The 19,090-nt window shown below is 38.6% G+C and overlaps 2 protein-coding genes across 2 annotated transcripts; one reads left to right on the top strand and one right to left on the bottom strand.

Annotated features, from left to right (window-relative positions):
* Nucleotides 1-11,445: 11,445 nt before the first annotated feature.
* LOC144704867 (Mitochondrial import inner membrane translocase subunit Tim17/Tim22/Tim23 family protein) lies at nt 11,446-13,237 on the bottom strand. Its single transcript, XM_078577432.1, has 4 exons — nt 13,090-13,237; nt 12,885-12,998; nt 12,216-12,320; nt 11,446-11,888 (listed from the first exon to the last, which is right to left on the bottom strand). The coding sequence occupies exons 1-4, from the start codon at nt 13,184-13,186 to the stop codon at nt 11,644-11,646; spliced, it is 561 nt and encodes a 186-aa protein (XP_078433558.1). The 5' UTR covers nt 13,187-13,237; the 3' UTR covers nt 11,446-11,643.
* Nucleotides 13,238-13,620: 383 nt separating this feature from the next.
* Nucleotides 13,621-14,868, top strand: LOC144704830 (wound-responsive protein-like protein). Its single transcript, XM_078577377.1, has 2 exons — nt 13,621-13,763; nt 14,668-14,868. The coding sequence occupies exons 1-2, from the start codon at nt 13,693-13,695 to the stop codon at nt 14,738-14,740; spliced, it is 144 nt and encodes a 47-aa protein (XP_078433503.1). The 5' UTR covers nt 13,621-13,692; the 3' UTR covers nt 14,741-14,868.
* The last annotated feature ends 4,222 nt before the right edge of the window (nt 14,869-19,090 follow it).

The following is a 19,090-nucleotide window of genomic DNA, read 5'->3' as shown; positions in this document are numbered from 1 at the left end:
TTTTTATTATATAACCTAAAATTTCCTATTATCTATTAGTAGGGTTTGACGGTCCCGGTTCGGTTCGGTTTTCTGGCATGGACCTAAACCTTACTTGAAGTTCGGTCCGGTTCTGGTCCGGTCTTGTTCGGTCCTGGTCCGGTCCAGTACGGGGGGTGGAGGAGGCATTGTGCATGTGGAACAGCAGCGATGAGCGCTTGGAGCGGGTTATGGGAAAGGTGACGGGGAGGGGGATGGGTAATGCATGGGACAGGGTCCGCTCCGGTCCGGTTTTTTGGCATGGACCTAAAGTTCGGTCCAGTTCGGGTCCAGTCTGCTTATGTCCCAGTTTGGCCTGGTCCGACCGGTCCCCGGTCCAAAATGTCAAAACCTATCTATTAGTTCATCAAGTTGAGAGTGACCGTACTTTTTTAACAAAAAATTGTTGTTAAACAAGAGAGTGTTAGATAGAGAAGTTTAAGAACTATCTTTTTTTGCAATCTTATTTCAGCTCAAAAAATCAAATTCTTAGATATAAAATTCTTTTTATTATAAAATAAGTTTTATAGTTGAATTTGAATTCAATGGAGTTCCATATTAATCAATTAAAATAGATAATTACTTAACTATGATAATAAATTTTCCTTTTTTAGAGACTAATTTTAGTCGTGGATGCAGATTTGAACTCAGTGAGCCTCTGTATAACTTAAAATACTAAGGAAATGATAATTTAAATCTAGTTATTAGGCCATTTCATTGAATTAAGGGAAAATTTTTTAATTATTCCAAATAATAGATGGGATAAATCAGATTTATTAAGAATTCACTTTTTGAGTTTTTCATAATTAATTTTTGTCCTGCTTTATTTCTTTTATTCTTGTTCCTTTCGAAGGAGATAAGATTTGGTGAATCGGAAACTATTGAATTATATTAAAAACTGTTAATATATCCATAACTTATAAATTTTTTAAAAATGGAATATGTATTAAAGTGCATTCCTATTGGAGAGAACATCATCCATCATATCAAGTGTGGAGTTCCAATGTGTTGGGCAGCATAGATGTATTTTATTCAAATTTAGCATCTCATTTTTTTATAAAGGTCAACACGTTTTTCCATGCGTTGTGTCGAGCCCTAAATTACATTAACCATGGCTCTCACTAGAGTAATGGTTACTCGTAAAGGCATTAGGTTTTAGAGGGTACTGCCATCATGGGTAACTCAGATGGTTCTTTCATTGGTTTATGTACAACATCTATGAGTATGAACACACTTTTCTACCATTTGATACTACTCAACACTTCCATATCATGAATTATCTGCATTCTGTCATGTAAAAATGAGGTTGAGAATATGGACAATGCAAGGTACGTGGATCCATACTCAACTATGGATTTCACTGAATTCTAGCCATTTAGAATCGATGCTAATATTTTCATGTCATTGGGTGTGTTTTCCATATGAATGGTAAGAAGTAGCTCGTAGAGCTTCCATTCGACAGCCGTCAAATGGATTATGATACCTAATAAGGTGATATCACTCTCTACTATCTAAGCATTTACAATATGTGAGACAAATATGACATCACCAAATATTCACATTAATTTCCCTTGCACTTCCTTAGGCGTCCTCCCCATTATGGTCTTCACTGCAACAAGTACAAGGATGTTTCTCGTGACATCTAAAATTTCATGGACCCATTTTTTACAATTTTAAAGTTAATATCATGATGAATAACTAGAATTATGATGCATATGTCTTTTGTTTGATTTATAATCAAGTTTCATGCATAAAAGTATAAGGGTTTGTGGCCGAAAAGATGAATTTTAGTCTTGATTGTTGATCTTCTTTAAGTAGAGCAAACAGTCAAGATCAGTTCTTCCCTTTTATTATCTTTTTTTCTTATTTCAGGCTGTGAATTTTCGTATGGGATATTGACATGGATGGACACACAGTCAACACGTGCCCATGAATGTTCGCTGGACAGTGCTGGCATAAACAGAGGACCACAATTACTTATGAGGCTCCATGACAATGATTTTATCAAAGCCGTTGGACCCTCTAGAATAGGGATCAAACGGCCTAGGGAAGGGAAGTTCACGTTTTGTCAACGAACGAACACTGTTTGTTGACGAACGAAAAGCCAAAAATTCATGTTCGTGTTCATGTTCGGTTCATTCGTGTTCATTCGCGAACGAACACGAACATGACGATAATTTTAAATGAATAATAAGAAGATTAATTGGTCCACTAAGATTTAATTAATCAAGTGCATTATTATGCTTCACATGACTTTAATAATCAGCTAAAATATTTAATTAATCAATTATAATCAAATTTTTGTTCACGCGATTTCAAAAATTAAGGAAAAAATGGTACGGGTAAAGTATGTATTATAAATAAATACAATCATAACTTAATACATCTTTAAACAGATGAAAAAAAATTGACATAGTCAAAATATATAATGATGAAAATATAATAGCTTTCATTAAATCTGTTATCACCATAGTTCAGCTTTATGCCCGTCTATTTTGTGTTCTAATAAATTCACAGAAAAATAATGTGATGCATCTACATTACATGGTTGAGCTGCAAATGATGATAAAATGATATATTTGTCGAGGATCATAAAAATATAACTTTGATCAATTCTGCTGAAAAATAATATGCAATTTAATTGGAAAAGCACAGTGGTTAGAACCAAAAACAAAGCTTTAGAGCTTTAATTAGTATTAATATTTTTTATAAAAACTCACAAAATGTTTAAAGTTTATTTAGTCAAAAGAGCTTATCGAAAAAGTACTATTCATACAAGTTTGGTATCTGAAAATATATTTATATGCATCTGAAACTTTATGCACAAGTATTATTCATGTTCATCATCTCATATTTATATGCATCTGAAACTATATCCACAAGTATTATTCACGTTCATCATCTCATATTTATATGCATCTGAAAGTATATCCACAATTATTATTCATGTTCTTCAACTCACACTCAAATGCATCCGAAACTATATCCACATGTATTAATATATGCTTTTATCAATTTCAACAGTAAGTCCGTTGCTTTATTTTTTAAGCTTAAAGTTGTTTATTTTTAAGCTTGGCATTACTCACTAGATGTTTAATTGACACAATTAATGAGTAGATGCGAAACAACAAGGATTAATATACACCTAATGATTCAATGAGTGCAAATTTTTTATGACTTAAAATATGGATGAACAAATATATACGTAATATATACGTAATCACTACTAGATACATAACGATTCAATATTCTGTAAATCTTAATTAGATGGAAAATCCCAGTGAAATTTGAAAACAAAAAATAATGTTCTGCCAACTTAGTTTCATAAACATCAAAGGAGTTGGGAGGCAACACGACTGACATTACTTTGGACAGCAACAATCATTGCTGGAGTGAAGTTGTGACGCTCAAAAAATGTGTTGTCATTCCATTGAGTACTCACCACTTCTCTTCCATGTGTTGTAGGGTTTTGGGGCTCTAACTTGAAGTCTGTTGGCTTGAGAGAAAGTATTTTTGTAAGGATGCGCTTGGTACTTACCCCAATGAGTATGTCTTGAACTGGACAAAATTGCTCTGTGTTGCCTCCATTTGTATCATTTGTGTGTTTCATGTTGTCATCATCGTCTGGTTTGAGTCTGAGTTGACGACAATAGGAGTCAGGTCTTGGGGTTGCTTTACCAGTCTTTGTCGGAGTAGTCACACACTCCTCCGTGGTGTGCACCTGTTTCCGACTCCTACTCCCTCCATTGCCTCCGCATGGCCGTCAATGTACCTGTTTTTTTTAGAATTTACATAAATTTTCTCTTAATTAGATTTTCCAAGTCAGTCTAATAATGTTCGGAAATAATTGTATTTAAAACCAATGACATCCAAATGTTGTGTATACCAAAAATTCGTAATGCGACTTTTGATGATAGTCGGTACCTGGTAAGAAATTGAAAAGTAAACGATCAATGCGTTCATTTTTTGTACCACAAAGAAATAAAAATATGCTTGATTAAATATGAAATATACCTGAAATCCCCGAGCTACCATCCTTCGTCTACATTTTCTTTGTCCGAATCCTCTTCCACTAATTCGACCTCTTCAATCTAAGGCAATGACTCTGCTATGTTGCTTTCTGGTTGTTGTTGTCTCAACCAACATTTTACAGTCATCAGTATGGACATGTTCTCCGCCGAAAGTCGTGAACGTTTATATGTGAAAATTCCACATCCAGTAGAGAAGAAGCGTTCAATGGGTGCACTGGATGCACATACGGGAAGTAAATCTCATGCCACAACGGAGTGCTTAGGGAATCTTTTGCAACCGTCACCTTGCCACCATAGGAGAGCATCAGTTGAGACATGATACATTTGTACATAACTCTGTATCTCATCGTCCACAGATGGACTGACATATTCTTGTCGCCGGAACACCTGTGCAAGCCTCGTCTTAATGGATACTATGTAGCTCTCATCCATCCCGATCTCCTCATCGTGATTCATGCGTTGTTGTCGACTCACTCCGTCGCCTCCACTGTTGTCATCATCCCTCAAATTTGTGACTTCTTCCTCATTAGCATCGTTCAGAAGTCTCTGCACATATGCGACCATGGTGTCACGTTCTTCTGGAACAATGGAGTCTAATTTAATATGTGGGTCTACAATTGATGCAACTGAGAAGGCAGTATTTCCTCGGAAGCGAGCCTCGTACTTGGACAATTTTGCTCTCATGGCTTTACATGTAATTTGGATGGAGGCACGTTATTCGACCATGAGGACAACACCGTTTGGGAAAAGGCGTCCTTGGTCTATGGCATTAATATGTTCCCGAAGGTGTTCATCAAGGACTTGGAGCAATAATGAAACTATTGCCACCATCACACGTTTGTAACTACAAAAAATATATGACGCTTCACGAGACGGCTTTAAAATTTGAGCAAAGTGTGCCACCATTTGCCACTCATGTTCATCTATCACAAAGTTCTTCTCCGGCGTGCCCTCTAGTTCAAAAATTGCCATCTTATACAATACCTTTCCCTTCTGATATGCGACTTGCAACATTTCATGCGTGGAGTTCTATCTAGTCTTTACATCCAACACTAATTTTATAGTATTTGACATCTTTAATTGAGTACACCATTGGACATAGCTCCTTTGTCTTTCATCCGAAGAACAAACGGCTACAACAATTTGATGCACTTGCGTAACCAGATCTCCCAAAGAGGCAGTTTGGCCAACCCATTGCCTTCATGCTTCTTTAGACTCACCGTCCACTAGCACCGCTGCGTAATCGGTTGTAAGTGGCGGTGGAATTCCCAGTGCCTTAAAACCATCCTGCACCGCAAGGTTTATCACATGTGCAATACAAGGCATGTGTCGGTTTCGATCAAAGTTGGGGTTCACTTTATGTACTGCATTAGTCAACGATGTAATCATCAATCTATTGTTACTTGCGTTGTCCGTCGTAATAGCAGTTACTTTCTTAACTAGGCCAAAGTCAACCAACACCTCTAGAAGAAGTTGTGTGAGGTAAATCCTGCTATGTGGACCATCAATTTTCTTTACCGCCAGAACTCTTTCTTCAAGGTTTCCATTCTTCTGTGACCCAATGCATAGTGATTCCCAATAAAGGAATCATATTTTCACTTGTCCATGCATCTACTGTTAAGCAAACACTTCTAACATTTGATAGTGAGCAGACCAGCTTTTGCTTCTTTCACCCAAAGAAGACCTTCACATATTCATGAATGGTCTTCGAGCATGGTATTCTAATCTTGTGTTGCGCACAATAACGCAACACCTCTCTAAAACTTTTGTCATCAACTATGGACCACGCTTGGTCAGTGAGACATATAAATCTAGTGAGCATCTCCTTTGTTATCTCAAATGTGATACCTAGAAAGAAGGTATTTTGCCCGCCAGGTGACCCCAACATTCCAATAATATATCGTTGACCTCCAAAAGTCGGCTCCTCCTCTAACTCTGGCACTTGTTTACCTTTGAGCCGATCGTGCAGCTCCTTATGGCTCTTCTACAAGTCCCCCCAAAACATTGTTTTCGTCTCCTCATTGTTTCTCTCAGTAGTTGTAATTCGTGGAGGGGTTTTCTCCTTGCATAAAATACATTGATGCTGGTTTACGTCTATCTCTTCAAAATATTGCATAGCCTCTGATTCTCGACCACGACGCTTTCTTTATGAGGTTATTGGAGTAATGGTGATTGACGCTCGTTTATGGCTACACTCTTGTGCCATTTCAGCATTTGCATTCATCTGATTTGAATTACTGGACGTCTAACCTTCGTCAACATTCATAGATGAAAAGCTTTTCCAAGACGTCTCCGCTAATAATAAAGAATAACGCAATCATTCATGTATTTCATAACTTCTTCCAGTCAACAAATCAGCGTATCATTTGGAACATGCACTACCGTTGGAACAACAAATACTAAGAATAAATCAGATATTCTCACAAACTTTAAAGGAAAATATTACAAGCATTTTTTAAGAAAACAAAACATTGATGTGCTAACATTTTTGGTTTGCCGCCTATGACAAGTTTGTCATCTACGAGGAATGATAATGAACTGTCATCGTCCTCATCTATTGCCAGAATGATGAGGACAAAGTCATCATTATCATCATCCTAGCCATAGCAGAATGATAAAGACCATGACTACTCATCATCGTCCTGATCATCATCCTTGCCTTCTAAAAGAGTAAAAGTAGAGAAAGTGGTCAACAGAAAATTTCAATTTCAGAATTATAAAATATACCTTAAAAGCCCCAAAAAATAAGTCTTTTACGGTAAAAAGACTTCCTTCCCTTGCAAGCAGAGTCCCAGCCACACCTGCTTTCCAAAATTTAGGGTTTTACGTCATTTAGAATCAATGATTTTGCTCTGCATAATTAGTACTAAAAAATTAAGAAAAGTTGATTAAGCAGCTTTACCCATTGAAAACATTATGAACAATGAGAAGACAGTTTTTTATCCAGTTGTAATTATTAGAATTTGTGTTTCTTATTTTGAAGGCCATCTTGTGTACATGAAAAGGGAAACTGACTGAGTTCCTAAATGCAATTTTAAATATCTCTAAACTGAGAGCGATTATGTACCCGGTTGTTGACATTTTCATTTATTTCCAAACTTATCAGTCCATCAAACTTTCTTTCAAAAAATTAAAAAATATTCTAAGATTCAATTTTATTCATGATTGCCGTCCATTTCGAATCTCAAAACTGATCAGTCGATCCAATATCTAAAAATGATGAATGATCACTTGCTAGATCAAATGATCAGTTGATCAAATTTCTGCTACGCACAGGACAAAAAATCTTCCTAGATGCAATGATGGAGAAAAAGGTCAGATATGATATACGATGATAGTACAGAAGATAATATTTAATTGTATATAGATTGATGAAGTGGAGAAAAATTATATATATGCTGATGACAGTGGGAAGGTTTTCAAGTTTTCTACAGTTCCAAACCAGGTTTACAATTATGGAAACTACCTTCTTGAATTACATAGCAATGAAGCTATCATGGCATCAGGGAAACAATCGTCAACTGAGAATTGTAGATACAATCAATGGGGGGGGTCTAAGTTATGCTTGACAAGAGGGGTTGTATCCGCATCTGAATATTCATATACTGATCAAGGCTCCATATAGTGAAGAAAGAAAAACTTATTGACTAATCAATTATTCTTCCTCAGCAAACGATGCATAGCTGGAAGGGACATCTAGCGAGGTATTCTGATGGAGCGGGAGATCTAGTCAATGACTTATTTGTGAGGGTGAAGGGGGAGGGAGGAGGGGAGAGATGTAAGGGAGCCTTTGGGGTGGACCCAGAAATGTGCATGCAAGTTTTCGGATTGATCATCCCAATAATGTAAAATTGATCGAACCTCCGCAATTATAGAACATCTCATCTGTGAGAGAAATCCTTTGCGATGCAGAACAAAACCACCAAAGTAAACCACATGATTAAACCAGAAATAACCTTCGTTTATCTTAGTTTAGGTTTCATTATTCGATGGAAAAAAGGAGGGTTCCTAGGTCTGGAGCTTACCAGCACTGAATAGTCTTTGTTTGTCCTTGCCTTTGATCTCGAAGCAAACAGGTTTTCATCGCCGAAGGCGACAATGGAGCCCAGGTTCTGACGGGAGATAGGGGAAGGGGGAGGGGGGGCAAGGGAGAGAGAGAGGGGGGGCTCAGCCGCACGGTCGAGGGGGGCTCGACCGCACAGTAGAGTGAGGGTCTGAGGGAACACCGGAGAGGGAACGGGGAGAGTGAGTGAGGGGGCACAAGGAAGGGAGCAGGGAGAATGAGTGAGGTGGGCGAGGAGGACGGGGAGAGAGAGAGAGAGAGAGAGAGAGAGAGAGGGAGAGGGAGATCCCCCTTCTCCCTCTCGCTTTCTCTATATTTTTGTCATTTTGTGTAAAAATAATAGTTTATATTATATTACCACGGGAATGCCACCTATTTGCGAACAGTTCGTCTGTTCGCGAACATGTTCGTATCCGATTTTTCGTGTTCGTGTTCATTCGTTCGCATGTTCACGAACGAACGAAACTTCTTTTCCCAACCCTAAAACGGTCAGTGGTATCCTTGTTCATTTAGTCCCCTAGCCATCGCCTTCTTTGTTGTTGAGCCATTTATGGCAGCAGAAATGGACAACTCTGTATTGGGATGACTCAAAAGGGCTTGGCGTAGTCCTACATAGAGATTCTACAATCCTTTATTGCTCCTGCCTTTTAAACCTGGAATGTTTCATTTTTTAAAGTATCTCTCTCACCATAATTGAAAAAATTCTGAACGTGAATGTATCAAGGTCTGACAGAAATTATATCATCAATGGAAGCATACCAAAGTTCATAAGAGAATCTTACGGATCTTATGGATGGTTTGGATCTTATGGATCTTCTTGGATTGTTTGGAGTGGATCTTATGGATTAAAGCAGTGAAGACTGAATCTCCTTCTGCAAATGGGGTCTGGAGTGTCTCACATTCTACTTGATCCAGGGACCACAACCATTCTCTTATAGGCCTTCATGGGTATATCAGTTTACAAAACAACCCATTACAGTTATGTAACTCAGCTGGTTTCTACACATATTTGCAACCATAGCAATATGAATGATGCCCTAATCCCAAACCTTATAAAACCACATCAAATGGGATAAACAACATCAATAATAACCATGGATATACTGTACAATGTGTGTAAGCCCACTTTGAGATCCAACAAGGTCTTCTTCTTTAGATTCTTTTTTCTTTGAGTCTTTCGGTCAAAGGTGGTGATTGTCTTGGCCTGAAGAAAGAACAATAAGAGAATGTTATTAGAGAAGAGAAATGATAATTCACCTAGAGAATCATGTCACTACAGGAAGGTCTGAAGCTGACGACAACCCTCCAACAGCAAAGAATTCTTGGAAGTCAGCACATGTCATAAATTATAATATATGACTTATAAGAGATAAACACATAAGAGTAAAAGCAAGAATTTTGCCCAAAATTTTCACAAACTTCTGTTTCATGCATTTTGATTGAAAACTTGATGCCATCTCAGTGAAACCTATTTTTCTTCATTTTTTTCCTCATTTTCAGTTCAATACAAATAAATAAAAATATATAATTTATGATAACATACTCATCTTATTCTACTATTTGTTTGATTGTAATTAAATAAAAATAATTTGACTTCATGATAAAACATATTACTAAAGGACTCTCTATTTTAGGCATTTCCTGAAACACTTAGAATGCTCTGCCAATTACCTTCGAATTTCAATTTATTTTCTAACCTTCCAGACAATTTTTTTTTAAGAAACCTTCTAGAGAATTCTTCTTCCCTCGAACTATCTTCTACCTATCCATGTACAAATAGGTCTTCCAACATTTTTCTTATCTATCTTTTAAATAATGATAATAATAAAATTCTCTACTGGTAAAATCATCTTAATACCTCTTCTTCGCCTTTTCTAGTTCTTCGACTTATTCTATCTCGAAGTGCCAATACACTTTATAGACCTTAATATATGGGAAAAATTTTATGAGAACGGAAATCAAGTGTGTTATAAATCCCTGTACCCCCTAGTATCATAGGAGGGCATGAACAGATATGTAAGAACAAAACAGCCCTTAGAACAAGGATTTTAGACATAGTTTCAATGAGGGTCTAAAATCAGTTATTTTAGTAAGAAATTAGCCATTTTTCTAAAATGGAGCATAGGAGTTAGAGTACAAGGGAATAAGTTTTAATATATATTATAGAAGTTAAAATATATTATAAAAGTTAAAATTATAAAATGAGAGAGCAAGGATTAGCTATGAGGCTTCGCCGATTGAGAAATCCTAAGCTCAATACTTGGAGGCTTCGCCGATTGAGAACTCCTCGGCTCAGTCCAAGGAGGCTTCGCCGATTGAGAACACCTACGCAAAAGGCAATGGAGGCTTCACCGATTGAGAACACCTTAGAGGCTTCGCCGATTGAGAACACCTAGAGGCATCGCCCATTAAAATCACCTCAGGCTTTAGAGGCTTCGCCGATTGAGGACACCTCGAGCTCGTTTACTCATGGTTTAGCAAAACCCTTATTTTTACACGGGCAAGTTTCTATTAAACAATCCTATAACATTTATGATACAATTGTGAACATATTGACGAAACTTGCTCTATGCTATATGGCTTTGAGTAGGAGTACACAGAAATAAATATTATTTGGTTGAAGTGAAACTATAGCCCCTAATTTTTGCTATATCAAGTTGGCACCGTTGCTGGCAATTGGCATCCCTTGGAGTAGATTCGAACCGGAAAAAAACTTGATATCAGTAGTACTAGATCGTCATTGGTCTGAAGCCTGTAGTTGTGGAATAGCTCTCATGTAGAAAAATCTTTGGACAAAGTCAAGGTGAAATTTTATTTCAGTTTGGGTTCTTTTTACATCATATATATCATTTGTGTTAGTACCATTAACTAGGGATGTAGGTAACTAAATTGAGCAGAAAATATTTTATGCAGTTGTGCATGTCACAACAATAAAATATTTTTGCAGAAATATTCCAGGCCTTTTTAATAAATACATTTCCCAATATTCCACTCGTTTTCAACTAAATCAAGCAGAAGCACATGAAACATATGATTTGTAAACATTAAAGAGAAAACATTTCAAAAAATGGCTTACATACTGCACAAGTTATGGCAGATTACCAAAACGAGGATTTCTCTTTGTACCCAAGATGGAAGGTTCTGAAGCGTTTCTTTTCACTACTTATTCATCTTGAAATAAATCAAGAGCCAACAAAAACTTTGTTTAATCTGTACAATCTCAAGTACATGCCTGAAGCAATAAAAAAAACTTGTTAATACAAATTATTGATAAGAAGATTTTTCATCACACCCAGCATTAATCCTGAAACTACTTTTTCATCTGGAACAAAATCAAGCAATGCTCATTAAAATACATATAATTTGAACAACTCGATTACATCCCGCAAACAATAAATGAAAAAAGAACTCAAAATTTCCTAAAATATATGACAAATTATTGAACCCCTCGTTATAGGGAAAATCATATACTGTGATCATACTCAAAGCATTTTGGGTTTGACACAAAAGGATATGTCGATGAACTGAGAATCACCGCGGCTCTTCCTTGATCAGATCTTCGCCCAGTGTCCTCTGAGCATAAAGTTTCTGCTCTCTGGCTCGTTTAGCCGCAAGAGCATCTTCATCAAGCACTTTAATGGGAGACCAATCAGGCAGCTGCCAAGTAGAAGGTGAAATATCTCTCACAAGAGGATACAGTCGATTAGTGGCAAGGTCAAAAACCGGACCAACCACAGCGAAGATAATGGAATAACGGAGCGCCCCACGTTGACCGCCTGCAGATTAAAATTATTAAGCATGGAGTCTAGATTTTGAGATATTTTTATTGTAGAATAACTTGGAATGTTAGGTACTTCCCATTACGCTTCTGAGGCAGAAAAAGTTTAGTTTTTATAAGATATATTTTAAATGATTTGCGGAGAAGAAATTCCAGGTCCTCACATTTTAAGATGTGAATATTTTCTGTATCATGCAGGACCTTTGTGGACAGGTTAAAGAACTGATTTAAAATCCAAGATAAAACTATCTTAGATTTCCTTTCCTCAAAGCATATGATTTGAATGAGAGATGAACAGTACTAGAAATGAAGGTAATAAGATGACCTTGCAATCTCCCAAGAAGAGCTCCAGTGGCGAATCCGCCAATGGCAGAGTTGACCAGGTCATTGGGTTCAGTGGCTCGAGTGTTCTTCACAAATTCTCGGACCCCTGAAGAATTCATGAATATTAATTATCTTGAATAATTGAGGAAGAAAAAAAACTATTAACTGCTTCTTTTATCCCCCCTCATTTCACGCAAATCAAAGAGAGTGAACGAGGACTGAGACTTCCCCAACTGAAAAGGATCGAAATCCTAAAAACACGAATGAAATCAACACCACTTCATGGCGACACATTTAAATCCAAACTGAATTTGGGCATTTAATATTTCGAATGAACACATTACAACATTAGTACATTTGATATCGAAATGTGCCTCTTTTCTTGTTTCAAAATTTTTCAAGTTAGATGAATCCATTGATCTCCAAGGAATCGCGCAGGGATCAAAATAATGCTAAGGATTATGGACCAAGAAAAAAGAAATAAATTCAAGAAATGAGTCAAACGCTTCTATTATCCTCGCTCGATTCGCGCAAATCGCGAGAGAAAACCAATTTTTCAGAGCTAGATCAGTCCAGGAAAGACCATAAAAAAAGAGACTCCAACTTCGCCAACTGAAAAGGAAGATGAAAAACATACTGAATCCCAAAAAAATCAGATCGAAATCAATACCACTGTAGCTTCCGGCGACAATCGCCGCATTTGCAGCATACGTCGCGCAAACGTTGGCGGTTCCCAGAACTTTCCGATGCTTCGAAAGCAGACCTCCGCCGGCACCAATTAAACCTAAAAATCGGATCAAACAAAAAATTCAATCAATTCAGGTGAGAAAAAAAACCAAACGATCACGACAACGGAGGGAAGATCCGCCAATAACCTCCAAGAACAGCAGGCACGAGTATTCTTTCCTTCCAATTAGCATCTTCTTCGCCCGACGCCGACGGCAGCTCCGCAGCCGTCCCCTCCGACGACATCTCGCCGCTAGATACTGACTCCGAGCATTTCTATAGAAAGAATACTGGAAAAAGGAAAAATTAAATATAAGGTGAATAAATAATTAATAAATAAATTGGCATCAGAATGTAAATTAATATACGGGAAGGGGTTATTATGTTAAGTTCGTCGGGGAAGAAAGTCTAAACGTTGCGAGTATATATAAATATAGAAGTGGATTTTAGAGCAGAAAAGGATTTCTAGGGAATTAATAATAATTAATAAATAATAAGTAAATAATAAATAAATAAATATTTAAATACATAATTATAAATAAATTGGCATCAGAATTGCGAGTATATATAAGTAATTAATAAATAAATTGGTATCAGAATGTAAATTAATATACGGGAAGGGGTTATTAAGTGAAGTTCGTCGGGGAAGAAAGTCTAAACTTTGCGAGTATATATAAATATATAGAAGTGGTTTTTAGAGTAGAAAAGGATTTCTAGGGTTTCTGCGCGCACGGTAGAAGCAGCATCCGAAGATGATTTACGACGTCAATTCTCCTCTCTTCAAGTCTTTCCTCAGCCAGAAGGGCGGTCCAGCTGACAGAAGGTTTCCCCTTTTCATTTTCCTCGATCGGTCCTGATTGTGTTGAACTCCGTCATTAGTAGAATTTTTTGTGCGATTTCGATGCTCTTTTGACGCTGGCGTTCAATGTTTTAATCGTTAAATGGCGTATTTTAGCATATTTTTTTCCTTTTAAAACTCTCTTTTCGACAATAAATAGTGTTTCTCTCGGAATGGAGAACCAGTGTTAGCGGTTCGTTTTTACGTGTCGTGCTTGTTTATTAGTTTGGGAATTGATCTGAGAAACTAAATGAAATTATTTTCTTTGGGTAGCGTCTGCCTGCAATTTCAGCACGAACTCGAGTTTCGTGTTAATCCAACAGTCTTTTCTTAGTTGTAATTTCTGCTATATCTTCGGGAATATCAGTAACATCGGCCATCCTCCTACCGAAATATTTGAAAAACCTCTTGTCACCCTTCCTATCCTGCCCCCATCATGTTGAGGATAATTGTACTTTCAGATGTTCACGGTTTCTTTTGATATATTTGTGACCAAGCTCACGTTAAATTCTTTATTTCAACTTAAATCTTCAAGTTTCGACATTACCCTAATCTGATCTCCTGTTCATCAGAATGATGAGTTATTTCCTTAACACCTTTTGGAAGAAAATCTCTGATCTTCCAATCTAGTTCAATTAGTTTCGTTGAATTATTCATCGGTGGAAACAATCTATGCACTAGTTAAAAATCAAAGGAACTTATGGAAAAGTATCCGGTGGTATTTCCTGGGGATATTCCTCCAACAAAAACTCTCGTGACATTTTCGTGCAGTTGGGTAATGTGGGAAATTCAATTTTGAAATTTCCTTTGAATCACTCTTCTTGGATTTGCCCTCTATTTCTCGATTTGTAAATATCACAGTTCTGATTATATTTTCTGTGTGTCTCAGGAAAAATGAGGAGCAAAAGCCTAAGGAGCAGAGGCCCAGGGCCAACGAGAACAAGCCCGTGATGACAGAGTGAAGCTTCTCCACAGGTCGAGTGTCACTTCAACTTTAGAGATGTTGTGCAAATCATGCAGTACGTTTGCAATGTTTGTACTTTGGTACTCTCAATAGACATGATTAATATTCTGAGCTACGTTCTTTCTCTGTTTATTGGCCAAGTATGATGGGCATCCTGGAATAACGGCCTGAGTCTTAGATTTAGCAAAAATCCTAGTCTTTCTCTAATACTAGATTAAGCTTGGGAATGGGCGATTACAAGGTTTCGCTTGTATAATTGCTGATGTGCAAAGAAACAGGAGCACATAATTTGAACGATAACATCCTAGTGAGTTTGTAAAAAATATGCTAATATGTCACGAATATTCTGTGTCTGAATATCCATCCAATTAATGTGCTGCATTATATCTCTATCTACCGAGTTATTCCATCTATTTCCCTTTCTATCTATATACCTATTTATCCATTTCTTTATACGATATTGCTGTATTTCTCTGCCTACCAATCTATGTATATACCGACAGATCCCTCCAGCCATCTATCTATTTAATTTGGCTCAAAATCAGAATCGATAGTTGTGATCAGAAGTGAACTCTAACTGGGGACCATTAGTGATCTGTGTTGGACTCAGAGTTGGTGAATTATCATTAGAGTCATAAGTTGATAATTGTCTAATTCTGATGAGTTTATGACTGGTCATAATTTCATTCTAATCAGACCCCAATTAGGTCTTCTCAGATACAAGTCATGAGCTGATCGTAGTCAAAGGCACCAAGTTTTTTACTCTAATCATTATCATTATCTGATCATTTTAAGATAATGATCATAATTTGATTCCAATCAGGGTTGGCGGTTCAATTGATAAACTGGACATTAGGTTAAAAAATGTCAATTTAAATAAGGTTAAAATAAGGCTTTAATTTATGTGACAATATTTATAAAAATTATCTTTAGTAATGGAAGAGTAAAGTGTAGCTAAAATATGGTTGTGCATTTCGCTTAGAGATACTTTTACATTTTTTGAATTTTTAACTATATTCTAGGGAGCAAACTCCCTAATCTGAAGGGAAACTAGTCAAAATTATTTAAAATAAATAAAGAAAATATCTATATTATTCTTAATAAGTTATACTGATTATTATAATTTAACAATTTTTTATTAATTTTAAATTAAAAAAGTAATTAAATACAGCTGGATACTTCTGTCGTCACCTTTGTGGATGAATTGGTTTGCCGCAACACTGGTTGGAGCACTATTTGAGGACGACCAAGCGCCTGTTGGACAGCTGAATGAGGCATCATCAGTAATAGACAATGAATGTTGCAACTTTTACTGCATGAAGAATTTTTTTGGTGTGGTTTGATATGTGTAAAGGCTTGTTTTATTTGCCTAAACAAAAATATGATAAAATTCAAATGAAATATACTGAAGATCACACAAACCTGGTTGTCACTTTCTCAAGGGCCAAGAGGTGTTTTTTCTCTAAGAATAGTTATGAAACTTAAACCCTCTCTTCCACTCTCTTAGAGCAAGAATGATTCAAGAAACCATGATGCACTAGGCTGCTAACAACAAGATGCGAGAGCAAAAATTGAAGAAGAGTTAAAAGAGAAGGGAGAAGAGTTTATATTGAAGTTCCCTAACTCTCTCAGCCATTGGATTTAACTAGAGTGGTTTGGCATCCCAAGATTACTTGATTTCTAACATGGATCCTCGTTCTTTACTTCTCAGATTTGAAAATAGAGCTTTCAAATTCAAAATATTGGCTAATTCCACACTTATTACCTTTAGTTCAGCTGGTTCTAAAAAAGGTTTAAACGGCCTTTAAGAATAGACTTCTTATATTTTGGGCCTCTTTTTATAATTTGAGGCATGGTTTAAACGGCCTGGGTTTCTCTTTACTCCTATTTGCCACGAAAATTCTTCATTTTATTCGTCGGAGTCATGTATTTCAAATAAAATTCCACAAAGATGAGAGAAATCTATTTGACTCTAAGGATCAAGTGGGGTTAGTTGCAAAAATCAATAAAATATCTAAAATTAAAGCTAGGGAAAATAAATCATGAATTTCTGATGTTATCCTGAAATGGTGAATAATTCAAGTTCAAAGCTAAATAAATGGTAAAAAGGAACTATAAAAGCATACTTTTATTGCCATCATTTGATGTTATATGTGATGAGATCAACTCTTATCATAATCATAATTTGATTATAATCAAATTATTAATCAAATCTGATCAGGTTGACTTTAATCCATCTCATGCGCTAATGAAATTCAAACTCTGATCAGTTTAGTAATTTCATTACAACTCACTTTAAATAAGGTCGTGGCCTTAAACAAGGTGGTATCATGATCAAGTTGTGATGCGAAATGACGGCGGCCGGGATCGAACGGCGCGTTTCACGTCACAAGTGAAATGATGATATGATATAACTTTGTCAAATTTATGGGACTGAAGTTTATAAACGAGCAGATAAGACGCGGACAAGTAAGCGCAGTAGATTGGGACGTGCCACGGAGTAGAATGATCCGGAAATCAGACTCCCGTTGACCCGCTGAATCTACTAGACGACTAGGACGGGAGGGGCGTATAACGGCCCTGGTGAGTTCGATATTTAAGCAATCATAGACAATCCGTTTACCTCAAAGAATCCTGCTCTCGACGTCGGTGGCTACGCCTATTCCGATGTTCGATCCAGTGGTCTTGGCAGGGGACGCGATAGCGGGCGACGGGACTGCAAGCAGTAATAATACTGGGGTAAGAGGGAGGGGAGACGAGCAAACCTGATGGTGGCTTAGTCCAAGGCACAGCCGAAATGGCGGGTCACGGCGATGACACGGTGATGACAGGGCTGGCGGACCACGGCGGATCACGGCGCGGCGCGGAGTTGACGAGCCGCGGGAGTGACGAGTCCGCGGCGCGCTATCGGGTCACGGCGGGATTGACGAGTCCGCGGCGTGCGGTCGGATCACGGCGGGCGCGTGCGTTCACGACGCTGGCGGAGTCGCGACGCGACGCGAGGTCGCGGGCTGGGGCGGGCTGGGGCGCAACGCGGGCTGGGGCGCGACGCGAGGTCGCGGCGCGGGTGGGTAGCGGCGCGGGCGAGTCGCGGGGCTGGGCGTGGACACGGCGAAGCGCCCGGTCTCGGCGCGGGCCAATGCTGAGGCGTGCGGCGAGAGAGCGGCGGGAAGCAGGGGCCGCGGCGGGGAGAGTGTAGAGGTGAGGGCGAGAGGGTTCCAGAACGGGGTTTGGGGATCAAGAATCAAGAAGAAGAAGGGGGAGGGGGGAGGGTCGAGGATGGGGTTCAAGAAACGGGATGGGGTTGATGATAAGATCAAGAATGACGAAGGTGAAGGGGGGAAAAGGGATCAAGAAACGTTGGGTGAATGATGGAAGAAGATCAAGAAATGGCGAGGACGATGAAGGGAATCAAGAACGACGAAGGTGAAGAAGGGGGGGGGAAGGGGATCAAGAAATGGCGAGGACGATGAGGGGAATCAGGGAGCCGGGGTAGAAGATGGTCGGGGCGAATAGTTGAGAAGGGTGTAGGTGGAGGAGAGAATCAAGAACCTTGGCGACAGAGGTTCTTGATCGTCGCGGGCGAGTCTCCTCGATGAAGACAAATCTCCCGATGCGGCGCAGGTCGACGGCGTCTCGTGTGTTCAGATGCCTCCAGAGTAATCTCGATGCAGGCTTCCGTCCGCACGAGGCGATGCCGACTTCTTGAATCTTTAAACGTACCGGAGTGATCTCGACGGCACGATTAGCACGACCCGTCCGGAGTGATCTCGACGAGTGGATCGTGAGCTCTAACCACGGAGTGGTCTCGACATGGTTGGGGCCAGCCACACCCCCTACGCTACGACTACGATAAGGGGAAGCTCTTTTAAAAATTCAATTCATTCAAAAACTTCCAAATGTTCCTTGGGCATGCCCTCCCCTTATATAGGGAGGAGGGGTGCCAAGAGAACGTGGGGAGAGATCGAACCGTCGTGAAACGTGGTTCGGTCTCTCCTTACAAATTCAAATACAATTCTAAAAGATAAAATCAAAGACGAGGACGGGCCCTACGATAATGGCCCAATCCATAATTCGGAAAGAAATACAACATGATGATGAAAGTAATAAAATGGTAAAGTCTTGCTTACCCGGAGTACTTAAACCCCAGATGACGGACGTCGACTTGAGCGCCTCGGCGTGGCTGATGGCGCGTCATCGTAGCATCCTCGGGTGGCGTCGTCGTCGCTGAGCCGCCATCTGCTGGATGGTCCTCCATCAAGTTGGGACCTGTATGAGAGTCTAGTCATGATTAGGGTTTTATTTGATCTGAATTTGACTACGTTTAAGGTCCAAATCTAATCGAATT

Source organism: Wolffia australiana, chromosome 6 (genome assembly GCF_029677425.1).
Source record: "Wolffia australiana isolate 7733 chromosome 6, ASM2967742v1".
Lineage (NCBI taxonomy): Eukaryota > Viridiplantae > Streptophyta > Magnoliopsida > Alismatales > Araceae > Wolffia > Wolffia australiana.
The sequence above is the reverse complement of the archived record's forward strand: the minus strand, read 5'-3'. Positions and strand labels throughout refer to the sequence as shown.

What these genes read in the sequence shown, in the direction of transcription:
- LOC144704867 (XM_078577432.1), bottom strand. Translation starts at nt 13,186, where the DNA reads ATGTCGTCGGAGGGGACGGCTGCGGAGCTGCCGTCGGCGTCGGGCGAA. An exon ending in TGTCGCCGGAAGCTACAGTG is followed by an intron (nt 12,321 to 12,884) that starts GTATTGATTTCG and finishes TGAATTCTTCAG; the next exon opens with GGGTCCGAGAATTTGTGAAG. An exon ending in TCTTCTTGGGAGATTGCAAG is followed by an intron (nt 11,889 to 12,215) that starts GTCATCTTATTA and finishes TTTAATCTGCAG; the next exon opens with GCGGTCAACGTGGGGCGCTC.
- LOC144704830 (XM_078577377.1), top strand. Translation starts at nt 13,693, where the DNA reads ATGATTTACGACGTCAATTCTCCTCTCTTCAAGTCTTTCCTCAGCCAG. An exon ending in GGCGGTCCAGCTGACAGAAG is followed by an intron (nt 13,764 to 14,667) that starts GTTTCCCCTTTT and finishes TGTGTGTCTCAG; the next exon opens with GAAAAATGAGGAGCAAAAGC.